This window comes from Psammomys obesus, unplaced genomic scaffold (genome assembly GCF_907164565.1).
Source record: "Psammomys obesus unplaced genomic scaffold, mPsaObe1.curated_primary_1811, whole genome shotgun sequence".
Taxonomy (NCBI): Eukaryota; Metazoa; Chordata; class Mammalia; order Rodentia; family Muridae; genus Psammomys; species Psammomys obesus.
Genome location: NW_026585643.1, coordinates 2,440,940 through 2,462,186, shown reverse-complemented (window position 1 = coordinate 2,462,186; position 21,247 = coordinate 2,440,940). Strand labels below are relative to the sequence as shown.

The following is a 21,247-nucleotide window of genomic DNA, read 5'->3' as shown; positions in this document are numbered from 1 at the left end:
TGTAGACCATGCTGACCCCGAACTCTCAGAGATCTGCCTCCCTCTGCCTGCTGAGTGCATACCTCAGGATACATCTGAAAAGCCTTAGCTAGCCTAAACTTACTTTGTAGACCAGGCTGGCCTTGAACTTATAGCAATCCACTTGCCTTTGCCTCTTGAGTGCTAGAATTACAGGCATGCTCCACCATGCCCAGCTTCTTTGATCATCTTAAAGCCATTCTCCTCAAATGTTTTACTTTTCTTTACTACTCTCTTATCATCACCCCCACACTAAATTTTATTCATTCATCATCTCTCTTTACTATAATTTTGCCCTATGTCAGCAAAGAATTATCCATGTGTTTCCTGCAATCCTCCACACTAAATATAGGCTGACAGAGAGTAAGGTACTTAGTAAGTACTTACGGTATAAATTCTAGTGTTATGAAAATAGCTCAAAAAGAGATGCTATGCTTTTTAAAAGAGTAAGAGACAATTTAGTTTAAATAATCTCATGGCTTTCAAAATTAAACACTATGGCATCTAGCTATTTGAAACAAAGAATATAAAGAATAAAACCACAGGCAATTGCTTTCATTCTATATTATACCTATTAAGTAAGTTTTCTGTTAATAACCATTGAACGTAAATCTTCTCAGGAGATATTACATTACATATGTTCACAGGCAGCTCCTTGTTATATAATGACTGAAAATTCTCATTAGGTAGAGATTTTACAGATAGAGGACTTAGGCTGTTTATTTCACTTGAAATGATTTCTTCAGGAGAAGGATCCCATACTTCAAGGTGCTTTTTAGAATTATCTTTGAGGGTAGATCTGAAAAAATAACAGAAGTTGGCAAAAGAAAAGTCAGTAAAATACTAATAATACTTGCTTACTTTTAGAGATGAACACATTTCATCTATGATTTTCTGATCCCTAACTTTGATATTAGTAACAATTACAAAAGTTGATTTTTCTTTAAAAAGTGTACTTAGCAAACACCAACACAAGCACACAAAAGAAAAGCTAAACCCAAACTTTCTACTTTAAAAGTAGGTAAGTTTACCAACCTTACTCATAACTTCAATCCTTCCCGTTGATATTTATACTCACAAAGAAAACAACTCAGAGTTTAAAAACCTTTGGCTAAAGAGTATCAACAGTAAAAAGTATCACTTTGTCAATAGGAATGCATTAAGCAAAACTACTAAAGTATTTTATGTTTAACAGATTATATTCTAACCATAGACAACTAGATGAAAAAAAAAACATCTTTCACAATAAGCTGAGATCTATTTCAAAGATCATTGACAGGCTTTTTGTTGTTGTTGTGTTTTTTGTTTGTTTTTGCTAAATCTAATGGACAGTTTTCAGTTTTCATCTGAACTCAATACAGCTACTTGTTTTTTTTGAAGTACTATCTGGTTTTTACTTGCTTCTAGTTTTTCCTTGCCTCAGAACCATGATCTCTCCCCTATCCCACACATGATAACCCAGAGAATTCCATCTCCACTGGGTGACTAATGAGATAAATTCATTTTTTCTTATTTATCATTTATATGTTGCTAGCCCCATCTAAGTCACCCAGTGTACCAGATTTATGCACTTATTTTCTTCATGTATAATTGCTGGTATCATACTGTTTTGATTACTGTAGCTTTGTAGTAAAATCTGAAATTGGGGTGTGCACATCCATTAGGTTCTTCAGGCCACTTACTACTTTGAATTTTTGTATAAATTTTAGCATGGATTTTTTCCATTTCTGCAAAAAGTATCACTAGGATTTGGATAGAGATCATTAATCTCTTGCTCACTAAGGGTGGTACTGATTGCATCAAAGTGCTCTAATCTATAAACAGGGGATGAATTTCCACTTATTTATGTCTTAACCTTTTTCAAAAAAGTTTTCTGATTTGTACTGAATAATATTTCCCCCCCTCTGGCTAATTATTTTATGTGTCTGGGTGTTTTGTCTGCATTTATGTCTGTGCACCAGTGCCTGAAGAGGCCAAAATAGGGTGACAGATCCCTTAGAACTGGAGTTAGAGATAATTGTGAGCACCAGGTGGGTGCTGAGGATTGAGCCTGGGTCCTCTAGAAGAGCTATCAGTATTCTCAGCTGTAGAACCATCTTTCCAGCCCCATTTTGGTTAATTCTTAAAGTATGTTATTCTTCTTGGTGCTACAGTAGATAAAATTGCATTCTTTTCTTTTTTAAAATTTTCATTAGTATATAAAAATGGGGCTGATTTTTTGTTAGTCTTTTTGTCACTGTGGTGTATAGCTGGGAGAAAAAGGAGGAAAGATTTGTTTCTGGAGTTGTAGTCAAAAGCTGGTGGGACCTACTGTTTGAGTCTGAGATGAGGCAGAATACCATTATGCAAGGAATGTGACAGAGGCTGCGTACCTAGAAGACCCAGGGACACAATCATGTCCTCAGTGGCCTCCAACCTCCAGCTAGTCCCAATCTCCAAAAGTTTATACATTAAATTATGAATCCATCATTGGATCAATTCATTGATTATGTTTATGCTCCCATCACTCAAGCACCTCTCAGTTATTGTATCCACTGTTGGGAATCATACCTTTAAGCTTTTTTGAATTGTAATTTGTTTTGAAACCATAACATGTTTACTTCATATCCTGCTGATTTTGCTAAATTTTATTAATTATAATAGTTTGCAGACCTTTTAATATTTTTACATGTAAGATCATATTATCTATGAACAACAATTTTAAATATTTCTTGTCCAAGATGGATGCTTTTCTTTGTCTTGTTTAAGTGCTCTATGACTCCAGTATTCTGCTGAACAGAAATGCTGAAATTGCCATAGGTTTTTTTTACTCCTGATCCTAGAGGAAGGGATTTTTGCCACTGTGTATAATTATTTCCTTTTACCCCAAAACTTTGTTACCTATATCCACCATAGATAATGGCCTACAGTTATGTTTTATATTTTTTTTGTGTATGTGGTATATGGGTGTAGGCATGCATATGCCGAGGTCACAGCACAACTTGATATATGACTACATGTTTGTTGAAAGTCACTTAACTATCTTAAATATTTTCAGCCTTGGGGGCTAAAGAGATAACTCAGTGGTAAAGTATTTGGCAGGAGAACATAAGGACCTTAGTTTGATTCCCAGCATCCAAACAACAAGAACAAGAACAACAATAACAACCACAAAAAACAGGCATGGTGGCACATGCATGTACTACGGAAACAGAGACAGGAGGATCTCTGGGTCTCACTCAGCTAGCCAACCATATATGTGAGCCTCAGGTAGCACATAAAAATAATGCCTCATAAAAAAAACCTGCATGGCTCCAGAGGAACGCCACTGTGTTTGATCTCTGGCCTCCATGTGTAAACATGCCCTTTTGAACAGATGTACACAAGTGTGTCATGTGTGTATGCCCCCACACCTCCAAAACCTGGCATTTAAAAGAATAATTTCAAATACAGTTTTGTTTACTTTCATTTTTTTTCCCTTCCACATGTGTGACTTAACAGTGAAAGGGAGAACACAATCATAGGCTGTTATTGTTAGTAGGAATTACTATAGGCCTCAGCTGGAGGTTATCTCTCTGGCTTATGCTAATAGGTGTTCAAATGTTGCATTTTTTTGAAGGCTGCATACAGGTGCTCTGTAAGAGACCCTATAGGACTACCCTCTCTGCACAAGTCTCCACTGCTTCTTGGATAACCTCAGCCACTGGCTGCTCCTGGCTAAGGACAATAATGCTTTGGCCTGGCTAAAGTAACCCTTCATACCTAGGAAAATAAACTTTTCTTAAATTGGGAATGCAGACTCTACTACTATCCTTAGCGCTGTTTTTAATCTGGATTTTCTTACTTAAATAGGCCCAAGACAGATCCTGCATCGAAGTAATGATGTTTGCCTCTTTTTCTTAGAAGCAATCTTGTTCTCAAGAAGCCCTTCTCCCCGGCCTGTTCTCTGTTTTTTTGTTTTTTTTTTTTTTTGTTTGTTTGTTTGTTTGTTTGTTTGTTTTGAGGTAGGGTTTCTCTGTGTAGCCCTGGCTGTCTGGAACTCATTCTATAGACCAGGCTGGCCTCGAACTCAGAGATCTACTGCCTTTGCCTCCTGCATGCTGGCATTAAAGGCGTGAGCTACCACTTGATTTTTCAGGTTCCTAAGTAGGAGTGAAAAGAAGGCTGCTTCACTCATTAGTCTAATGGCTTCAACTATCCCCCTTAGCATCTTTTCTCTGATGCAGGAATGGGGAAATTCCTTATTCCTCTTGTGATTAAAACATTATCTATGAACTAAAGTGATGCTCTACTGACTACTTACCCTGCTTCATAAGATGCTAGGCCTTCTTTGACGAGCTGGTCATTAATACTAATAGCACTTGTTCCAGAAGCCCGAGAATCAAAAAGCTCAACCAAGAGCACATTATTTTCCAGAATCTCTGTAAAATGATTAAGACTAGTTTGGGAAAACGAAAGATATATGCAGCAAAGTGCACCAACTCAGCAAATTTGTTAAAATTTGGAAGCAATTTATGAGTTTTGCCTACATGAGATTTCTGGCTGAATAATGTTCCAGTTTTTCTAGGAGTCAGAGCAGTATTCTGAAGCCACAATGATTGTCAATAATTACCTGAGTGTATAGCATAGAGAGCACTACAAAATTTTCTGTTACTTTTATTTTTACTGCTACAATATTTTTCTGTTACTTTTGTTTCTTTAGGAAAATTATCTAATTTTTATCTAAAAATTATCTAATTTATCTGCTTTTTTGTATCTACTCTGTACAGCAAACTAAAAGTTAATTAAGGGTAAAATTATTTTCTTAATAGTAGTGTAAAGCAAGGAACTTACTTAATAAGTAACTGAATAGATAACAAAAAGATTTCTTTAGGAAACACCATCTCTAAACACTAAGTCATCTCTACAGTCCGCAAAAAAAATACTACCTCAAATATATATCGAATCAGTATAACTATACCTTTTGTAAATTAACAACAGTTGGTAGCTGCTAATCAGAAGTATAATTCTAAATAAAAAGATAACCAGTTGCGAGGAGTAACACATTATATAGTTTAAAAATACATTAGAAAATTTCTTTCAACATATGAAACATCATTTCTGGTTACTATTCAATGTCTCTGTAAGTTACCTAGGAACATGTGGCAATGCAGTGGTAAGCACAGATACTCTTACCCTCCTGCCTTCCACAGTGCTAGACTTCTTACAAAGTTCTTTAAGTTCAGCATGGCTCACGCTCCATAGCTATTCTTTATTGCTGTTCCTGACATCTTCCTACTAAATGTACATGTTTCCTACTTTATGAGCAGGGACTCCATACTAATGGCGAGCTGTCATTCTCACAAGTGGTCATCCTAAAGTCACAATTTTAACAGTTCACAAGTAAATGAGAATCAAGTGAGGTGGTAGGGGTAGTGGCTAGGATTGTGTAAGACCCTTTGGCATTCCTTAAATTATCCTAGTTAATAACTATGGCATAATTAGTGGTGGCTGTCACTGGTACTAACAAATGATGAAATGAGAAAGAGTAATCAAAAAAGAAATCCAAGAGGCAAGGTGGCAGAGTGGGTAAAGGTGCCTATGCTAAGCCTGACGACCTGAGTTTGATTCTTGGAACTCACATGGTAGAATGTTTATGGTCAAATATGTTTGGAGACTCAGAATTCTTCAAGTTGGGGAGTGCACACACACTGTATACAATGAATACCTACAATGGAGTGTGGGGCAAGTAGTATCTCTGCTTAATGTAAAGGAGATAGACGCTCTCTAATAAGGCTTCCAGATAAAAGCACTATAGTCATAACAATTTAAATCAGATGCAGTCATTCAACCTTTCATTTTCAGAACATGTGTTAGGAAACTGTGGGCTAGTGGTGAAGCAGTGTTGTAGACCTGAACACTTCCAAAACTGGAATAACTTTTCTCAAAAATGTAACTTTTCTCAATATTTTCTCAAAATATGGAGGGAATCTACAACTGAGTTCACTTGGGACAAATAAAGAAAAGAAAAACAAGTAAGCAAACAAAGCTATTTATCAACCATACTTTGCCTCCCTTCACCTGCCTAGGATTAAACCTTAAGACTCAGCAAATGCAGACAAATAAGCTAATTTCTAGCTTTAGGTTTGCTAGGGGCCACAGTGAAGGTGATTTGAGGGTTTCATTGTTTTAAATGGAGCCTAGCTATGTTGCTGAGACTGGCCTCAAGTTCCTGTGCCCCAGGAATTCTCAGCCTCCCAAGTAGAAGTAACTATAGGTGAAAACTATTATATCTACTGTAAAGATGACTTCAGTCTTCAGTGGTATGCTTTTGTGTCTGGTGTGCTTTGACTGTAAAGCCTGTAAGCTTTGAGAGAGAAAATCCCTCAATCCTAATTTTTAATGACTATTCTTTCCCATTGTTGTTAGTCAAAAAAACACTGAATTTATTCTAAGATATGACCATTGTTATATAATGCTAATCTTATTATAATAATAATGTAATAATGATAGACAAAGATAGAAATAACTTACTAATAACAGAACACCTCACGAATTTATCTTGTGTCTTTTCTTCAAATTTTTCTTTAGCCTTTTTGGACCACTGTGCTTTTTCACTTGGTTCAATAAATGCCAGTTTACATTTAATTGCCTGTATCAAACAAAATTCCACCATTAAGAATATAAACTTAATTTCTAGCTACTTTAAAGTTTTATAGAAGTGTAGAAAGCTATTGTTTACATAGCTTGGTTGATACAGCACTGGAAAAGCATGATACTGATACAGCTTGAGGTCCTAGGTTCTAACTACAGAGCTTTAAATAAATAAATAAATAAATAAATAAATAAATAAAGCCCCTAACCAAATCAAGTAAAACCCTTAAACTAAAAAGTTCTTTAACTTAAACTATTTATAAATCATCAAATGCATGAAGAACCTATACCTTCATAATACATTTATAAAATAACCTCATAAATAAAAATAATTGGAATTAACTACTTGTTTGAATGAAATGATTATAATTCATATATAAGAATAATAAGCATTCATTTAAAAGTGAAGACATTTATGTAGAGAGAGACATACAGACATATAAGAAAATTTATTTTCACTGTAGAACTGCTAGAAATGTGAAAGACGACCAGGTATGGTAGTTCATGCCTTTAATTCCAGAACCTGGGAGGCAGACGCAGGCCAATATCTTGTGAGTTTGAGGCCATCCTGGTCCATATGGCAAATCCAGGCCAACCAGAGCTACACAGTATGACAACAAAACTCTGTCTCAAAATATAACAGAACATTGTAAAAGATGTATCCTTCAAGAACATATATTAAACACGTGGGGGCTAGAGAGATGGTTCAGAGGTTAGGAGCATGGGCTGTTCTTCCAGAGGTCATGAGTTCAATTCCCTGCAACTACAAGGTGGCTCCCAACCATTTATAATGAGATCTGGTGCCCTCTTCTGGCGATCAGGTCTACATGCAGACAGAACTCTGTATATATTAAAAAAAAAAAAAGATTATTTTTATTTTGGGTTTTGAGACCCAGTCCTACCATGTAACTCTGACTGAAAATGGAACTTAGTATGTCGACCAAGCGGGTCTTGAATTCACAGAGATCTGTTTTCCTCTGCTTCCTGGATGCTGGATTAAAGGTATATGCCACCATGCCTGGTTAAAATGTTGAATATATTGTAAAATATTTATTTATTTATGCATGCAAGTATTTTTTCTTTGTGCTTGTGCATAACATACATTCCTATACCCCTCGTGCCCACAGAGACCATGGGGGACATTATATGTCCTGTAACTGGAATTACAAATGGCTGTAAGCTGCCATGTAGGTGCTGGGAATCAAACCTGGGTCCTTGGAAGAGCATCTAGTGCTCTTAACCTTGGTGCCATCTCTCCAACCCCACTGAATATTTTTGCTCATCTGCATTTTCTAGTTTATTTTTATGATATTTCCTACTTCTCAAAAAAAAAAAAACCCACAAAAAACAAAAAAAACTGAAAAACAACAATAAAAACCAAACCAAAACAGAGCCAGCCTTTGTTAGCCAAATAGCTCCACAGGTAAAGGTATATGCTTCTACGTTAGAAAACCCGAGTCCCATGCCCTAGGGCCCACATAACAGAAGGAGAGAACCAATTTCCACAAGGGGCAACATGACTGCTGTGATATGTCTGTGTATGTGCACACACACGCAAAATAAAAATTTAAGATACAACATATTTTAAAGAGAAAAAGTGACATATTTTTAAAAAGACATCTTAATAAAAATTTAAATAACAAGAGAATATAAATTAGAAGTAATCTGCTTCTTATCCTACTACCCAGATATTGCCAAGGTTAAGCATTTTAAATTACCAGGGTTAAGTATTTTACATATTCTTTTGCACTTCTTTTTTCTATTGTAGACTTCTGATTATTTACAGTGAAATTACTTCTGAGATGAGCTTTATCACTCAATGTGCTATGAAACTGAAACTCTAGCACATGACATGGGAGCTCATAATGAATTAAAAGCACCACACCAGTAAGTACTTATGACAAAACACTATTTAAATGCGTATACCTATTTGTAAACATATATCTATTATTATTACTGCAGAGCTTAGAACTGAACTGAGGGCCTTGTAAATGCTAGGCAAGTGCTCTACCTTCTAGCTCCACAGTGTTTCTTAAAGAGTATTTTTATCTACAAAGCAGAACTTTATCTATAGTTCTTGAATCAGTGTTTATAACAAAAATAGTCACTGACATGACATTCCTATGTAAAATAACTCCTATTTCATATTGGCTTAATAACCTAGTTGTAGTGTTCCTAACAGGTAAGTTACCTTCTCTGGGGGTTCCAGAAACTCATCCTTTATTTTCCGCATATCTTTAAGTGTTATTTTTGCAGTATTACCAAAGTCCACATATTTAACTTCTACTTCCCGATGTCCAGGCAATCCTTTAAGAGTTATGAAAATAGAAATCACAAACTTAACAGGCCTGGTAGTCTGGTCTATACTTTAAAGAAACCTTTGGGAAGTTCAATTATGCAGAAACTTGTATAAGGATAAACTGACTTATGAAATCACCCCAAATGGATGGTTGAGACTTTATATTTCTTTAGCATACATACAGGACTATGAAACTCTATCACTTCAAAACCGAAAGACTGATACAGTAACATCACTACAACAGAGGAAGAAACCAGCATTATCGGCTGTTTGGAGGAAGTAGAAGCAGGTGGCACAGTGCTGGTTGGTCCCATCCCTGATGGCTAAGATGGTGCCTGTTATCAGCTGTAAGGCAAAAATGTGGGGGAAATCTGCCAGTTTCCTTTATGCATCCTGGGCTAGAAGTCTCAATTCTTCCAGCACCATTATTTTTACTCTTTTCAAGGCTACGATTGAGACATAGTTTTAAACTGTAGAAAACCTATAGTATGAAATTTAATCAACAGCATTTTTCTTTAACCAAATTATCAATCACATCTGAGAAGAGAGCAAGTAGGTAGGGAAGTCTCATTTACCTAATATTTATTCTTTCATTTTTCTGAGGAAAGCAATGTAGGATGATGTACCACCCAAACAAAGAAGTACATGGTAGTGATAAACACAGGAGCCAGAAAAAAGGGGCTCTATCTAATACAGGGAAACAGGGAAGTGAACTGCCAGGCGAAATGAAGTTCCAGAGCAGCAAATATGTAGCAATCCTATAGACCCCCATCATTCCATGCCTTGACCTTAGACTTCCCAGACTCCAAAAGTGTGAGCAGTATTTCTATTGTTTATAAGCAACGCAGTCTGTGATATTTAGTTATAGCAACACACATTCAAAAGAACTGTATCTGGAAAAGGGTTAGATAGTTTAAGACACTAACCACTAACTGGATTAAAATCCGTGATAACTGAGGACAGAAAACTTAATTTGGAAGGTTAAATGGTTTTCATATAAGATTAGAACAGAAAATTTCAGTTATAGCTAGTTAGTGCTTAGATTAGTGGGGAAAACATTCTAAGAAGCAGTGAGAGGCAGCTTTGCTTTGAAATCACCCACTCTCTTGGCGATTAATTCAGAGCAAGACTTAACTCTTCCAAGAAAAGCTCTCATGATCCCACAATCTCCCACTAGGCTCTTCCTTCCAGTACTGCTGCATTGAGGACCGAGTCTCAACATGAGTTTTCTCAGGTAAAAATAAACCAAACCAGAAGCCAGAATTTAGTATACTGGGCTAAACTGCCTATGGTATGTCTAACTTCCAAAACCCAATGGCTTCATATATAATTGTTCTTCATAGCCATAGGTAGGAGAGTAACCAAACATGCTCTGTTGCCAGTACCTCCGTTTTTAGAAATCTTTAATCTTCAATCCCTATTTGTTTATATTTATTATTTTTGTGATATTAGAAATTGAAGCAAAGGCCTGATGCATGCTAGGCCAATGCTCTGTTGTTCAGCTACATCCACAGACTATTTTATCATTTTGTTTTGAGACAGCTTTTGATCAGTTGCTCAGGGCCTGGACTTTCAGCCCTCTGCCTCAGCTTTCACATCAGTTGGGACTACAGGCAAGACACACACCTGGCTTTACCTTTAATTTTTTTAATCATTTCATTTTGCAATAATTCTGTTGTTGTTTCTGAGAAATGATATACATTCAAATAGTTCAGGCTAGTCTTGAATTTGCTATATAGCTTAGGATGGCTTTAAAATGATTCTCCTGCTTCTGCCTCTTAAATGCTGGGATTACAGGTGTAATGCTGTAATTCCATCATGCCTGGCTCTAATTCTGTTATTTGTGAAATTAATTCAATTACTTAAGGAAAATGTAAAAAATGTACAAAAAGACAGGAAAAATTAAATAATAATGCAATTCCCTAGGAAAGAGGAATACAGTGATTCAGAAAGGATGCTAAAAGATTTGCATTTTAAACAAAAAAAACGGCAGTAACAGAGATAAAGGAAGAGGCAGACAACTTTCAAAGAATGGATTTTTGCTGTCTTGTACCATCTACTGGTTTTCTAGCCAGATTTTCAATTAATTAATTCCTAATTAAGTAAATCAATCTCTAACAGCCAGAGACTGGCCTCCTACTGTTTTAACTGTCCTTTAAAGACATATGTCAGAGCATACAGTAAGAACAGGTAACACAACCTCCGTGATTTACTTTCTAACAGTTCAGATGATACTTTGACATACAGTATTTTCCTATGAAAACGACATGTACTTTCCTACCGATCACTTTTGCACGATACCAAATTCCATCTTCAAATTTAGCTACACAAGCTTGATCCTGAACAGGACAAAGGATCTCCAGATTTTCCCCATCTTCACCTTTATAGAATTCCTCAATTGTCTTTAGAAGAGATAAAAAGTCCAGGTTCTCCATCTGAGGAAGAAAAAGAATATGACACTATAGTTTCATAGAAAATGGAAGCTCCAATGTTGATTTTATTGTATGTACTGCTTAGAAATTCATAAACACTAAGAAAATGACATTAGATACAGATCAATCAGGTGTCATGTAATTTATTTTGAGACTATTTCAGAATCACTATAAAATTAGTATATATAGATATAACAAAACTAAAATTCCATTCAGCAAGGTAACTTACTGTATATTCATCTAGATTATGCCTACGTCTGTACACATATACTCTAAAATTTTGTTTTTAGCAAAACTAAGTCATACTGTACATAAAATTTAAAGACATTTTTTATTTTATGTGTATGTATTTTGCCTATATGTATGTCTATGCATCATGTGCATGATTGATACCCATGGGGTCCAGAAGAGGGCATTAGATTCTCCTGAAATTGGCTTTACAGGTGGTTTTGAGCAACTATGTGGGTGTTGAACAATGATCCCAGGTTTGCTGGAAAAGTATCCAGTGCTCTCAATCACTGGGCAATCTCTCCATCTCACTGCATGTGACCGTTATCTCTGGAATTTGTAAGCTAATTCTATATGCTAGCACAGCCCTCTTTCAAAAGTAACTTTTCCAGGGTGGTGGCTGGAGAGATGGCTCAGCGGGTAAACATGCATGCTGCTCTTGTAGAAGGCCCAAGTTCTGTTCCAGCAATCATGTCAAGTAGCTCACAAACATCCGAAGTTCCAGATCCAAGAGGATCCATAGGGGCATTTCCCATCACTTGCACTTATAAGCACCCCCCAAATTAAAATAATAAAAATGAATCTTAAAAATAACCTTTTCTGGGCCAGCAAGATGGCTCAGTGGCCAAAGGTACTTACTGCCAGGCCTGACAACCTGAGTTTTCTGGAACCCACATGTTGGGAGAAGAGGACCAATTCTGGCAGTTGTCCTCTGCCTTCCACATTTGCACCATTAGAAAAACACTGAAACCTCTTTGAGGCAGAATTTTCTACCTTTTGAATTTCTGTGGTTATATCCTTATACAATTACTTTTTTTTTTTAAATCACATTTATTTGCATTTATCTATGTGCATATGTGGGTGCACCTATCACATCATTCCTGTGGAGGCTGGAGAACTTGCAGAAGTCAATTGTCTCCTTCAACCATATGGCTTCCTGGATCAATCTCAGGTTGTTAGGCTTGGCAGCAAGCTTCTTTACCAAAATGACATCTTGTCAGCCCTCTTTTTTTAAAAAAATTATTTATTTTTATTAATTACAGTTTATTCATTTTGTATTCCAACTGTAGCCCTCTCCATTGTCCCCTCCCAATCCTACCCTTCCTCCCTCTTCTCCACCCATGCCCCTCGCCCAGTCCATCTGATCCTAGTCTGTTAGGTCTCATTAGGAGTGGCTGCACTGTCTTCCTCTGTAGCCTGGTAAGGCTGCTCTCCCCTCAGGGGGAGGTGATCAAAGAGCAGGCCAATCAGATTATGTCAGAGACAGTCTCTGTTCCCATTACTAGGGAACCCACTTGGAGACTGAACTGTCATGGGCTACATCTGTGCAGGGGTTCTGGGTTATCTCCATGTATGGTACTTGTTTGGAGTATCGGTCTCAGAAAAGACCCCTGGGCCCAGATTTTTTTTTTCTCTCTCCTTATGAATTTCTTTATGTTCTTATGTCCTATGTTCCTTATGTCCCCTCCAGGTCTTTCTATCTCCCCCTTCTTTCATAAGATTCCCTGCACTCTGCTCAAAGTTTGGCTCTGAGTCTCAGCCTCTGCTTTGATACCCTGCAGGGTAGTCTTTCAAAGTCCCTCTGTGGTAGGCTCCTGTCCTGTTCCCTGTTTTCTCCCTCTTCTGATGTCCATCTTGTTTGCCTTGCCAGCACTCTTATGCTATTATTTATTCTTTCTTTGAGTAGAATATACTTGCTGTATTTCCCCCAAAGTGACCATTACATCCAAAGGTTTGATAGATCCCAGGCAAATCTTTTTGCTTAACTTTTGCTGGTGATTTTGAACACTCATGCTATAATACATTGGAAGACATAATATTTACAACTTATTATTAGTATGCTAAAATTCATGTGGTAACGGTGACTGTGAATTCTGACTTATTCTCATCAAACAGTAGTATTATTTTTCTTGTGCTCACTAGTCTGATAACTTTGATATCAGAAAAGTCCACTTCCTTATCATTTACTTAGCAGTTTTAAAATAAATTGGTAATTCTCTATCAAATCAAAATGTAATAGGCTTAGTGCACACCTGTAATCCCAGCACTCAAGGGGAAGAAGCAGGTGGATCTCTATGAGTTTGAGGTCAGCCTGGTTTATATACTGAACAAATAGCAAGATACTGTCTCAAAGAAACAAGCAAACTTTATAATAACTGGCATTTGTATATACTGGATATGAGTCCTCTGTCACATAAAGGGTTGGTGAAGATTCTTTTCCAATCTGTAGGCAGTCGCTTTGTTTTGATGATGGTGTCCTTTGCTTTACAGAAGCTTTTCAGTTTCATGAGGTCCCATTTATTGATTGTTGTTATTAGAACCTGTGCTGTTGGTGTTCTGTTCAGGAAGTTTTCTCCTGTACCAATGAGTTCTAGGGTATTCCCCACTTTTTTTTCTAGCCGATTTAATGTGTCTGGTTTTATGTTGAGGTCTTTGATCCACTTGGACTTCAGTTTTGTGCAGGGTGATAAGTATGGATCTATTTTCATTTTTCTACATGTAGATATCCAGTTGGACCAGCACCATTTGTTGAAGATGCTATCTTTTTTCCATTGTATGGTTTTAGCATCTTTGTCAAAAATCAGGTGTCCATAAGTGTGTGGGTTTATTTCTGGGTCTTCTGTTCGGTTCCATTGATCCACCATTCTGTTTCTATGCCGGTACCATGCAGTTTTTATAACTGTTGCTCAGTTATAGTACAGCTTGAGATCAGGGATGGAGATACCTCCAGAAGATCTTTTATTGTTTTAGCAATTCTGGGTTTCTTGTTATTCCATACGAAGTTGAGACTTTTTCTTTCCAGTATATATAAAGAACTAAACAAGCTGAAAAGCAGCAAACCAAGTAATCCACTTAAAAAATGGGGAACAGAGATAAACAGAGAACTCTCTGTAGAGGAATATCGAATGGCAGAGAAGTATTTAAAGAAATGCTCAACCTCATTAGCCATTAGAGAAATGCAAATCAAAACAACCATGAGATTTCACCTTACACCCATCAGAATGGCCAAGATGAAAAACTCAAGGGACAACACATGCTGGAGAGGTTGTGGAGAAAGGGGAACCCTTCTCTACTGCTGGTGGGAATGTAAACTTGTACAACCACTCTGGAAATCAATCTGGCACTTTCTCAGACAACTAGGAATAGCGCTTCCTCAAGATCCAGCCATACTACTCCTAGGCATATATCCAAAAGAGGCTCAAGTACACAAAAAGGATATTTGCTTAACCATGTTTGTAGCAGCTTTATTTGTAATAGCCAGAAGCTGGAAACAGCCCAGATGCCCCTCAACTGAAGAATGGATGCAGAAATTGTGGTACATCTACACAATGGAGTATTACTCAGCAATGAAAAATAAGGAAATCATGAAATTTGCAGGTAAATGGTGGGACCTGGAAAGGATCATCCTGAGTGAGTTGTCCCAGAAGCAAAAAGACACACACGGTATATACTCACTCATGTAAACATACAACATAGGATAAACCTGCTAAAATCTGTACATCTAAACAAACTAAGCAAAAGAGAGGAGCCTAACTAAAATGCTCAATCCCCATCCTGAAAGGCAAAGAGGATGGACATCAGAAGAAAAAGAAAACAGGAAACAACCTAGGAACCTGCTACAGAGGGCCTCTGAAAGCCAGAAGAAGAAAACAGGAAACAACCTAGGAACCTACCACAGAGGGCCTCTGAAAGCCTCTGCCCTGCAGACTATCAAAGCAGATGCTGAGCCTGATGGCCAACTGATGGGCAGAGTGAATGGAATTCTATGTAAGAAGTGGGAAATAGCAAGAGCTGGAGAGGACAGGAACTCCACAAGGAGAGCAACAGAACAAGAACATTTGAACACAGGGAACTTCCCAGAGACTCATACTCCAATCAAGGACTATTCATGGAGATAACCTAGAACCCCTGCACAGACGTAGCCCATGGCAGTTCAGTGTCCAAGTGGGTTCCATAGTAATGGGAACAGGGACTGCCTCTGACATAATCTGATTGGCCTGCTCGTTGATCACTTCCCCCTGAGGGGGGAGCAGCCTTACCAGGCCACAGAAGATGACAATGCAGCCACTTTTGATGAGAACTTATAGACTAAGATCAAAAAGAAGGAGAGGATGACCTCCCCTATCAGTGGACTTGGGGAGTGGCATGCATGCAGAAAGGGGAGGGAGGGTGGGATTGGGAGGGGCAGAGGGAGGGGCTTATGAGGGGATACAAAATGAATAAAGTATAATTAATAAAAGTTAAATAAAAAATTTTAAAAATAATTGGCATTTGGAGAACTAATCAAATCATCTTGATTAGGGGAGAGGGAGATATATGAACTTTAGAAACATACCATAGCTTAGTTTAATAAAAGAAACCTATTTTATTTAAAAATGAGTATATTCGAGGACTCTCATTCTGAGGAGCAACACAGCAGGATTGGCACAGTGACCAGCAATCAGAACTCGCGGCCATAAAACACAAGTGATTGTGTTTCACATGTGAGAGGATACCCCACGGTGGGGGATTCGATCAGCTTTAACTCACCCAGCTAAACCGCGGAAGAGATCCCGGTTCCGCCAGGCGCTTGGTCGCCAGCCCAGAGCTACCCGCCAGCGCAAACTGGTCATGGTCCCAGACTGAACTGTGGGCCCACAACACCATAGACTGGATTTCCCAGTCGAGAGATAACCCCACGGAGCAGGAAACACTTGGGACCAACCTCAGGTTACCCAGACATCCCCTGGAAAAGACTCGGGTTCCGCAGGTGCCCCAAGAGCCAGTCCGGACCCAGAGCCGGGACACAGGCGCCTGCCTGTGCGCCTGATTCGCTGCCTCAGATAGAACTGTGGGCACCAGGGCACCAGGGCACCAGACTGCGTGTCTCTGGCAGGAGGAAACCCCCAGCGGAGGGGGTCAGCAGCTCTAACGCTTAGGACACCCAGCACCAAAACACTTCCTGGACTCACGCAGACTCTAGTGCAGGCAGGAGCGCTGTGCTCTGCTGCCATTATTGAGTTCCCCTAGGGCACTGGGACACACAGCTGCATCCTCAGACCTACAAAAGCCAGAGAGCCATTACAACAGCCCTCAGATACTGTGCCAAGGATCAACCAGTTATTCCTAGCTAGACTGCCAAAACTGTGGGAATCCCTGGTTTTTCAAGAGGGCTGCACCCACAGCGTCTGGACCAGAGCAGTGCCTACAGCCGCCATCCCAGACAGAGACACCCAGCTTCTGGTCCAGAGTGAGGCACCCAGCCTCCAGACCAGAACAGTGCCCCCAGGTGACAACTCAACCTAGGTGCACATTCTCCAGGTCCAGAGCAGAGCAATCAGCCTCTGGCCCAGAGACTTGCTGAGTGCACCTCCCACTTTCCCGGACAGAACTGTGCGCCCCAGGATAACAGACTGAGGTTCCCTGTTGGGAGAAAACCCCACAGCTAGGGAATCAGCAGTTTCTTCAAGAGGACTGTACATGGAAATTTAGTGAGCAGCAGCACACTAAATTTATAACAAGAAACCCAGCAGTGGGGCAGCTGTCTTGAGAAATTCTATGGGTAAGAGGAGATCCCCCCCTGCCTAACATAGACCACAGCTACTACTCAGGGCTATAAACCTGAGGTGAGCAGTGGCAACTCCTGAGAAACACTGGCCATACAGTGACCATAACCAAAAAGCAGAGAAGGACTCCTTCAGGAAAAATCATCTTCCGGCCAAGGGGATACTCCCTACCTCAGGACTCCAGGAAGCACAGAAACTAACAGCCAACACCTAAATCAGCCCAATGGGTAGAGGTCAGCGTAAAGGCTCAACCAACAAAAGACAGAGCAATATGGCATCTCCAGAACCCAGCCATCCAGAGGCAAACAGCCCTGAACAATGCAGCATAATAGAAAATCAAGAAGATGACCTTACATCTATGTTGATGAAGAGGATAATAGAGGAGACAGATAAAATACGTAAAGAATTAGAGGAAGATAAAACCAAACAGATCATGGCTATCCGTAAAGAAATGGAGGAAGATAAAGACAAGCAGATTAGGGCCATCCGTGAAGAAATACGGGAAGATGCAGCCAAACAGCTTGTGGCCTTCAGAGAAGAAATAATTAAATCACTGAAAGAAATAAAAGAGACAGAGTTGAAGGAACTAAAAGAAAAAGAGGAAAATACAAGCAGACAGTTGAAGGAAGTAAACAAAACAACTCAAGACCTGAAGATAGAACTAGAAAAATTAAAGAAAACACAAATGGAGGAAATAATGGAGAGGAAGAATTTAGGGAAGAAAACAGGAACTACAGAGGTAAGCATAACCAACAGAATACAAGAAATGGAGGAAAGAATCTCAGGTGTAGAAGATACAATGGAAGAAATCGACCTATCTGTCAAAGAAAATGTTAAATCCAAAAAATTCCTGACACAGACCGTCCAAGAAATCCAAGACAATATGAAAAGACAAAATATAAGAATAATAAGAATAGAGGAAAAAGAAGACTCCCTTCTCCAAGGCTCAGAAAATATTTTCAACAAAATCATTGAAGAAAATTTCCCCAAGTTAAAGGAGAAGCCAATAAGAATACATGAGGCCTACAGAACACCCAACAAATTTGACCAGAAAAGAAAATCCTCCCGCCACATAATAATCAAAACAGTAAGTATACAGAACAAAGAAAAAATACTAAAAGCTGCAAGGGAAAAAGGCCAAGTAACATATAACGGCAAACCCATTAGAATCACACCTGACTTTTCAACAGAAACTATGAAAGCCAGAAGGGCCTGGACAGATATCATGCAGACCCTAAGAGAACACAGATGTCAACCCAGGCTACTATACCCTGCAAAGCTCTCAGTCCTCATAGACGGAGAAAACAAGATATTCAATGACAAAAACAAATTTCAACAATACCTACACACAAATCCAGCATTACAGAAGACACTGGAAGGGAAAATACAACCCAAGAAAATTAGCTTCTGTCAAGAAAACACAGGAAATAATTAACCTTACTACAGCAAAACAAAAAGCAACCAAGCACACAACCTTATGAACACAGCCAACATCAAAATCAAAGGATCTAACAGCCACTGGTCATTAATCTCTCTCAACATCAATGGACTCAACTCTCCAGTAAAAAGACACAGATTAACAGAATGGATACATAAACAAAACCCAGCAATCTGTTGCATACAAGAAACACACCTAAGACACAACGATAGACATTACCTGAGGGTAAAAGGTTGGAAGACGACTTTCCAAGCAAATGGACCCAAGAAACAAGCAGGAGTAGCCATTCTAATATCTGATAAAATAGACTTTCAACCAAAATTAATAAAAAGAGATGAGGAAGGACACTTCATACTCATCAAGGGAAAATTCCACCAGGAAGACATCACAATCCTGAACATCTATGCCCCAAATACAAGAGCACCCACATTTGTAAAAGACACATTGATAAAATTTAAACCACATATAGATCCCCACACATTAATAGTTTGAGACTTCAACACCCCACTCTCAACAAAGGACAGGTCAACAAAACAGAAATTAAACAAAGAAACAATATCTCTGACAGAGGTCATGAATCAAATGGACCTCACAGACATTTACAGAACTTTACACCCAAACACAAAAGAATTTACCTTCTTCTCAGCACCTCATGGAACCTTCTCCAAAATAGACCATATAGTTGGTCACAAAGCAAGCCTCAACAGATATAAGAAGACTGAAATAATCCCTTGTATCCTGTCTGATCACCATGGAATAAAGCTGGACTTCAACAACAACAGAAATAGCAAAAAGCCTACACACACATGGAAACTGAACAACTTGTTACTAAATGACAGCTGGGTCAGGGAAGAAATAAAGAAAGAAATTAAAGCCTTTCTAGAACTCAATGAAAATGAAGACACAACATACCCAAACTTGTGGGACACAATGAAAGCAGTGCTAAGAGGAAAGTTCATAGCTCTAAGTGCCTTCAAGAAGAAATTCGAAACAGCTCATTCAAGCAACTTAATGGCCCACTTAAAAACCCTAGAAAAAGAAGAAGCAGACACACCAAAAAGGAGTAGACGGCTGGAAATAAACTCAGGGCTGAAATCAATCAATTAGAAACAAATAAAACAATTCAAAGAATCAATGAAATCAAGAGCTGGTTCTTTGAGAAAATCAACAAGATCGACAAACCCATAGCCAAGCTAACTAAAAGGCAGAGAGACACCACCCAAATCAACAAAATCAGAAATGAAAAGGGGACATAACTACAGACACTGAGGAAATCCAAACAATCATTAGGACTTACTTCAAAAGTCTATACTCAACAAAATTTGAAAATCTAAATGAAATGGACAATTTTCTTGACCGATTTGACTTACCAAAGCTGAATCAGGACCAGGTAAATCAATTAAATAGTCCTATATCCCCCAAAGAAATAGAAGCGGTCATCAAAAGTTTCCCATCCAAAAAAAGCCCAGGACCAGATGGCTTCAGCACAGAATTCTACCAGACCTTCAAAGAAGAGCTAACTCCAATTCTCTTCAAACTATTCCACAAAATAGAAACAGAAGGAACATTACACAAACTCATTCTATGAAGCCACAATCACCTTGGTACCTAAACCTCACAAAGACTCAACAAAGAAAGAGAATTTCAGGCCAATCTCCCTTATGAACATTGATGCAAAAATACTTAACAAAATACTTGCAAACCGAATCCAAGAACACATCAAAGATATTATCCGCTATGACCAAGTAGGCTTCATCCCAGATATGCAGGGGTGGTTCAATATACGGAAATCCATCAATGTGATCCACCATATTAACAAACTGAAAGAAAAAAACCACATGATAATCTCCCTAGATGCTGAAAAAGCATTTGACAAAAATCCAACATCCATTCATGTTTAAAGTACTGGAGAGATCAGGGATACAAGGCACATATCTAAACATAGTAAAGGCGATATACAGCAAGCCCATAGCCAACATCAAACTGAACGGAGAGAAACTTAAAGCAATCCCAATGAAATCAGGGACAAGACAAGGCTGCCCACTCTCTCCATATCTCTTCAACATAGTGCTGGAAGTCCTTGCTAGAGCAATAAGACAGTTGAAGGAGATCAAGGGGATACAGATGGGAAAGGAAGAAGTCAAATTATCACTATTTGCAGATGATATGATAGTATATATGAGTGACCCCAAAAACTCTACCAGGGAACTCCTACAGCTGATAAACACCTTCAGCAAAGTCGCCGGATACAAAATTAACTCAAAAAAATCAGTAGCACTCCTGTATACAAAAGACAAAAGGGCTGAGAAAGAAATTAGAGAAACAACACCATTCACAATAGCCACAAATGACATAAAGTACCTTGGTGTAACCCTAACCAAGGAAGTCAAAGACTTGTATGAAAAAAATTTCAAGTCTCTGAAGAAAGAATTAGAGGAAGATATGAGAAGATGGAAAGATCTCCCATGCTCATGGCTTGGCAGGATTAACATAGTAAAAATGGCCATCTTACCAAAAGCAATCTACAGATTTAATGCAATTCCCATCAAATTGCCAACACAATTCTTTACAGACCTGGAAAGAAAAATTCTCAACTTTGTATGGAATAACAAGAAACCCAGAATTGCTAAAACAATCCTCTACAATAAAGGATCTTCTGGAGGTATCTCCATCC

At 38.5% G+C, this 21,247-nt stretch overlaps 1 protein-coding gene across 2 annotated transcripts in view; it reads right to left on the bottom strand.

The window, feature by feature from the left end:
* Rnf17 (ring finger protein 17) overlaps window positions 1-21,247 on the bottom strand; it is a 138,514-nt gene that overhangs the window by 58,377 nt on the left and 58,890 nt on the right. For both annotated transcript variants that reach the window (XM_055617897.1, XM_055617906.1), the window contains exons 16-20: window positions 11,211-11,364; window positions 8,822-8,937; window positions 6,511-6,628; window positions 4,301-4,418; window positions 590-817 (exon numbers count right to left, since the gene is read on the bottom strand). In XM_055617897.1, the coding sequence (XP_055473872.1) occupies window positions 590-817; window positions 4,301-4,418; window positions 6,511-6,628; window positions 8,822-8,937; window positions 11,211-11,364 (734 nt within the window). The remainder of the gene's footprint in view (window positions 1-589; window positions 818-4,300; window positions 4,419-6,510; window positions 6,629-8,821; window positions 8,938-11,210; window positions 11,365-21,247) is intronic.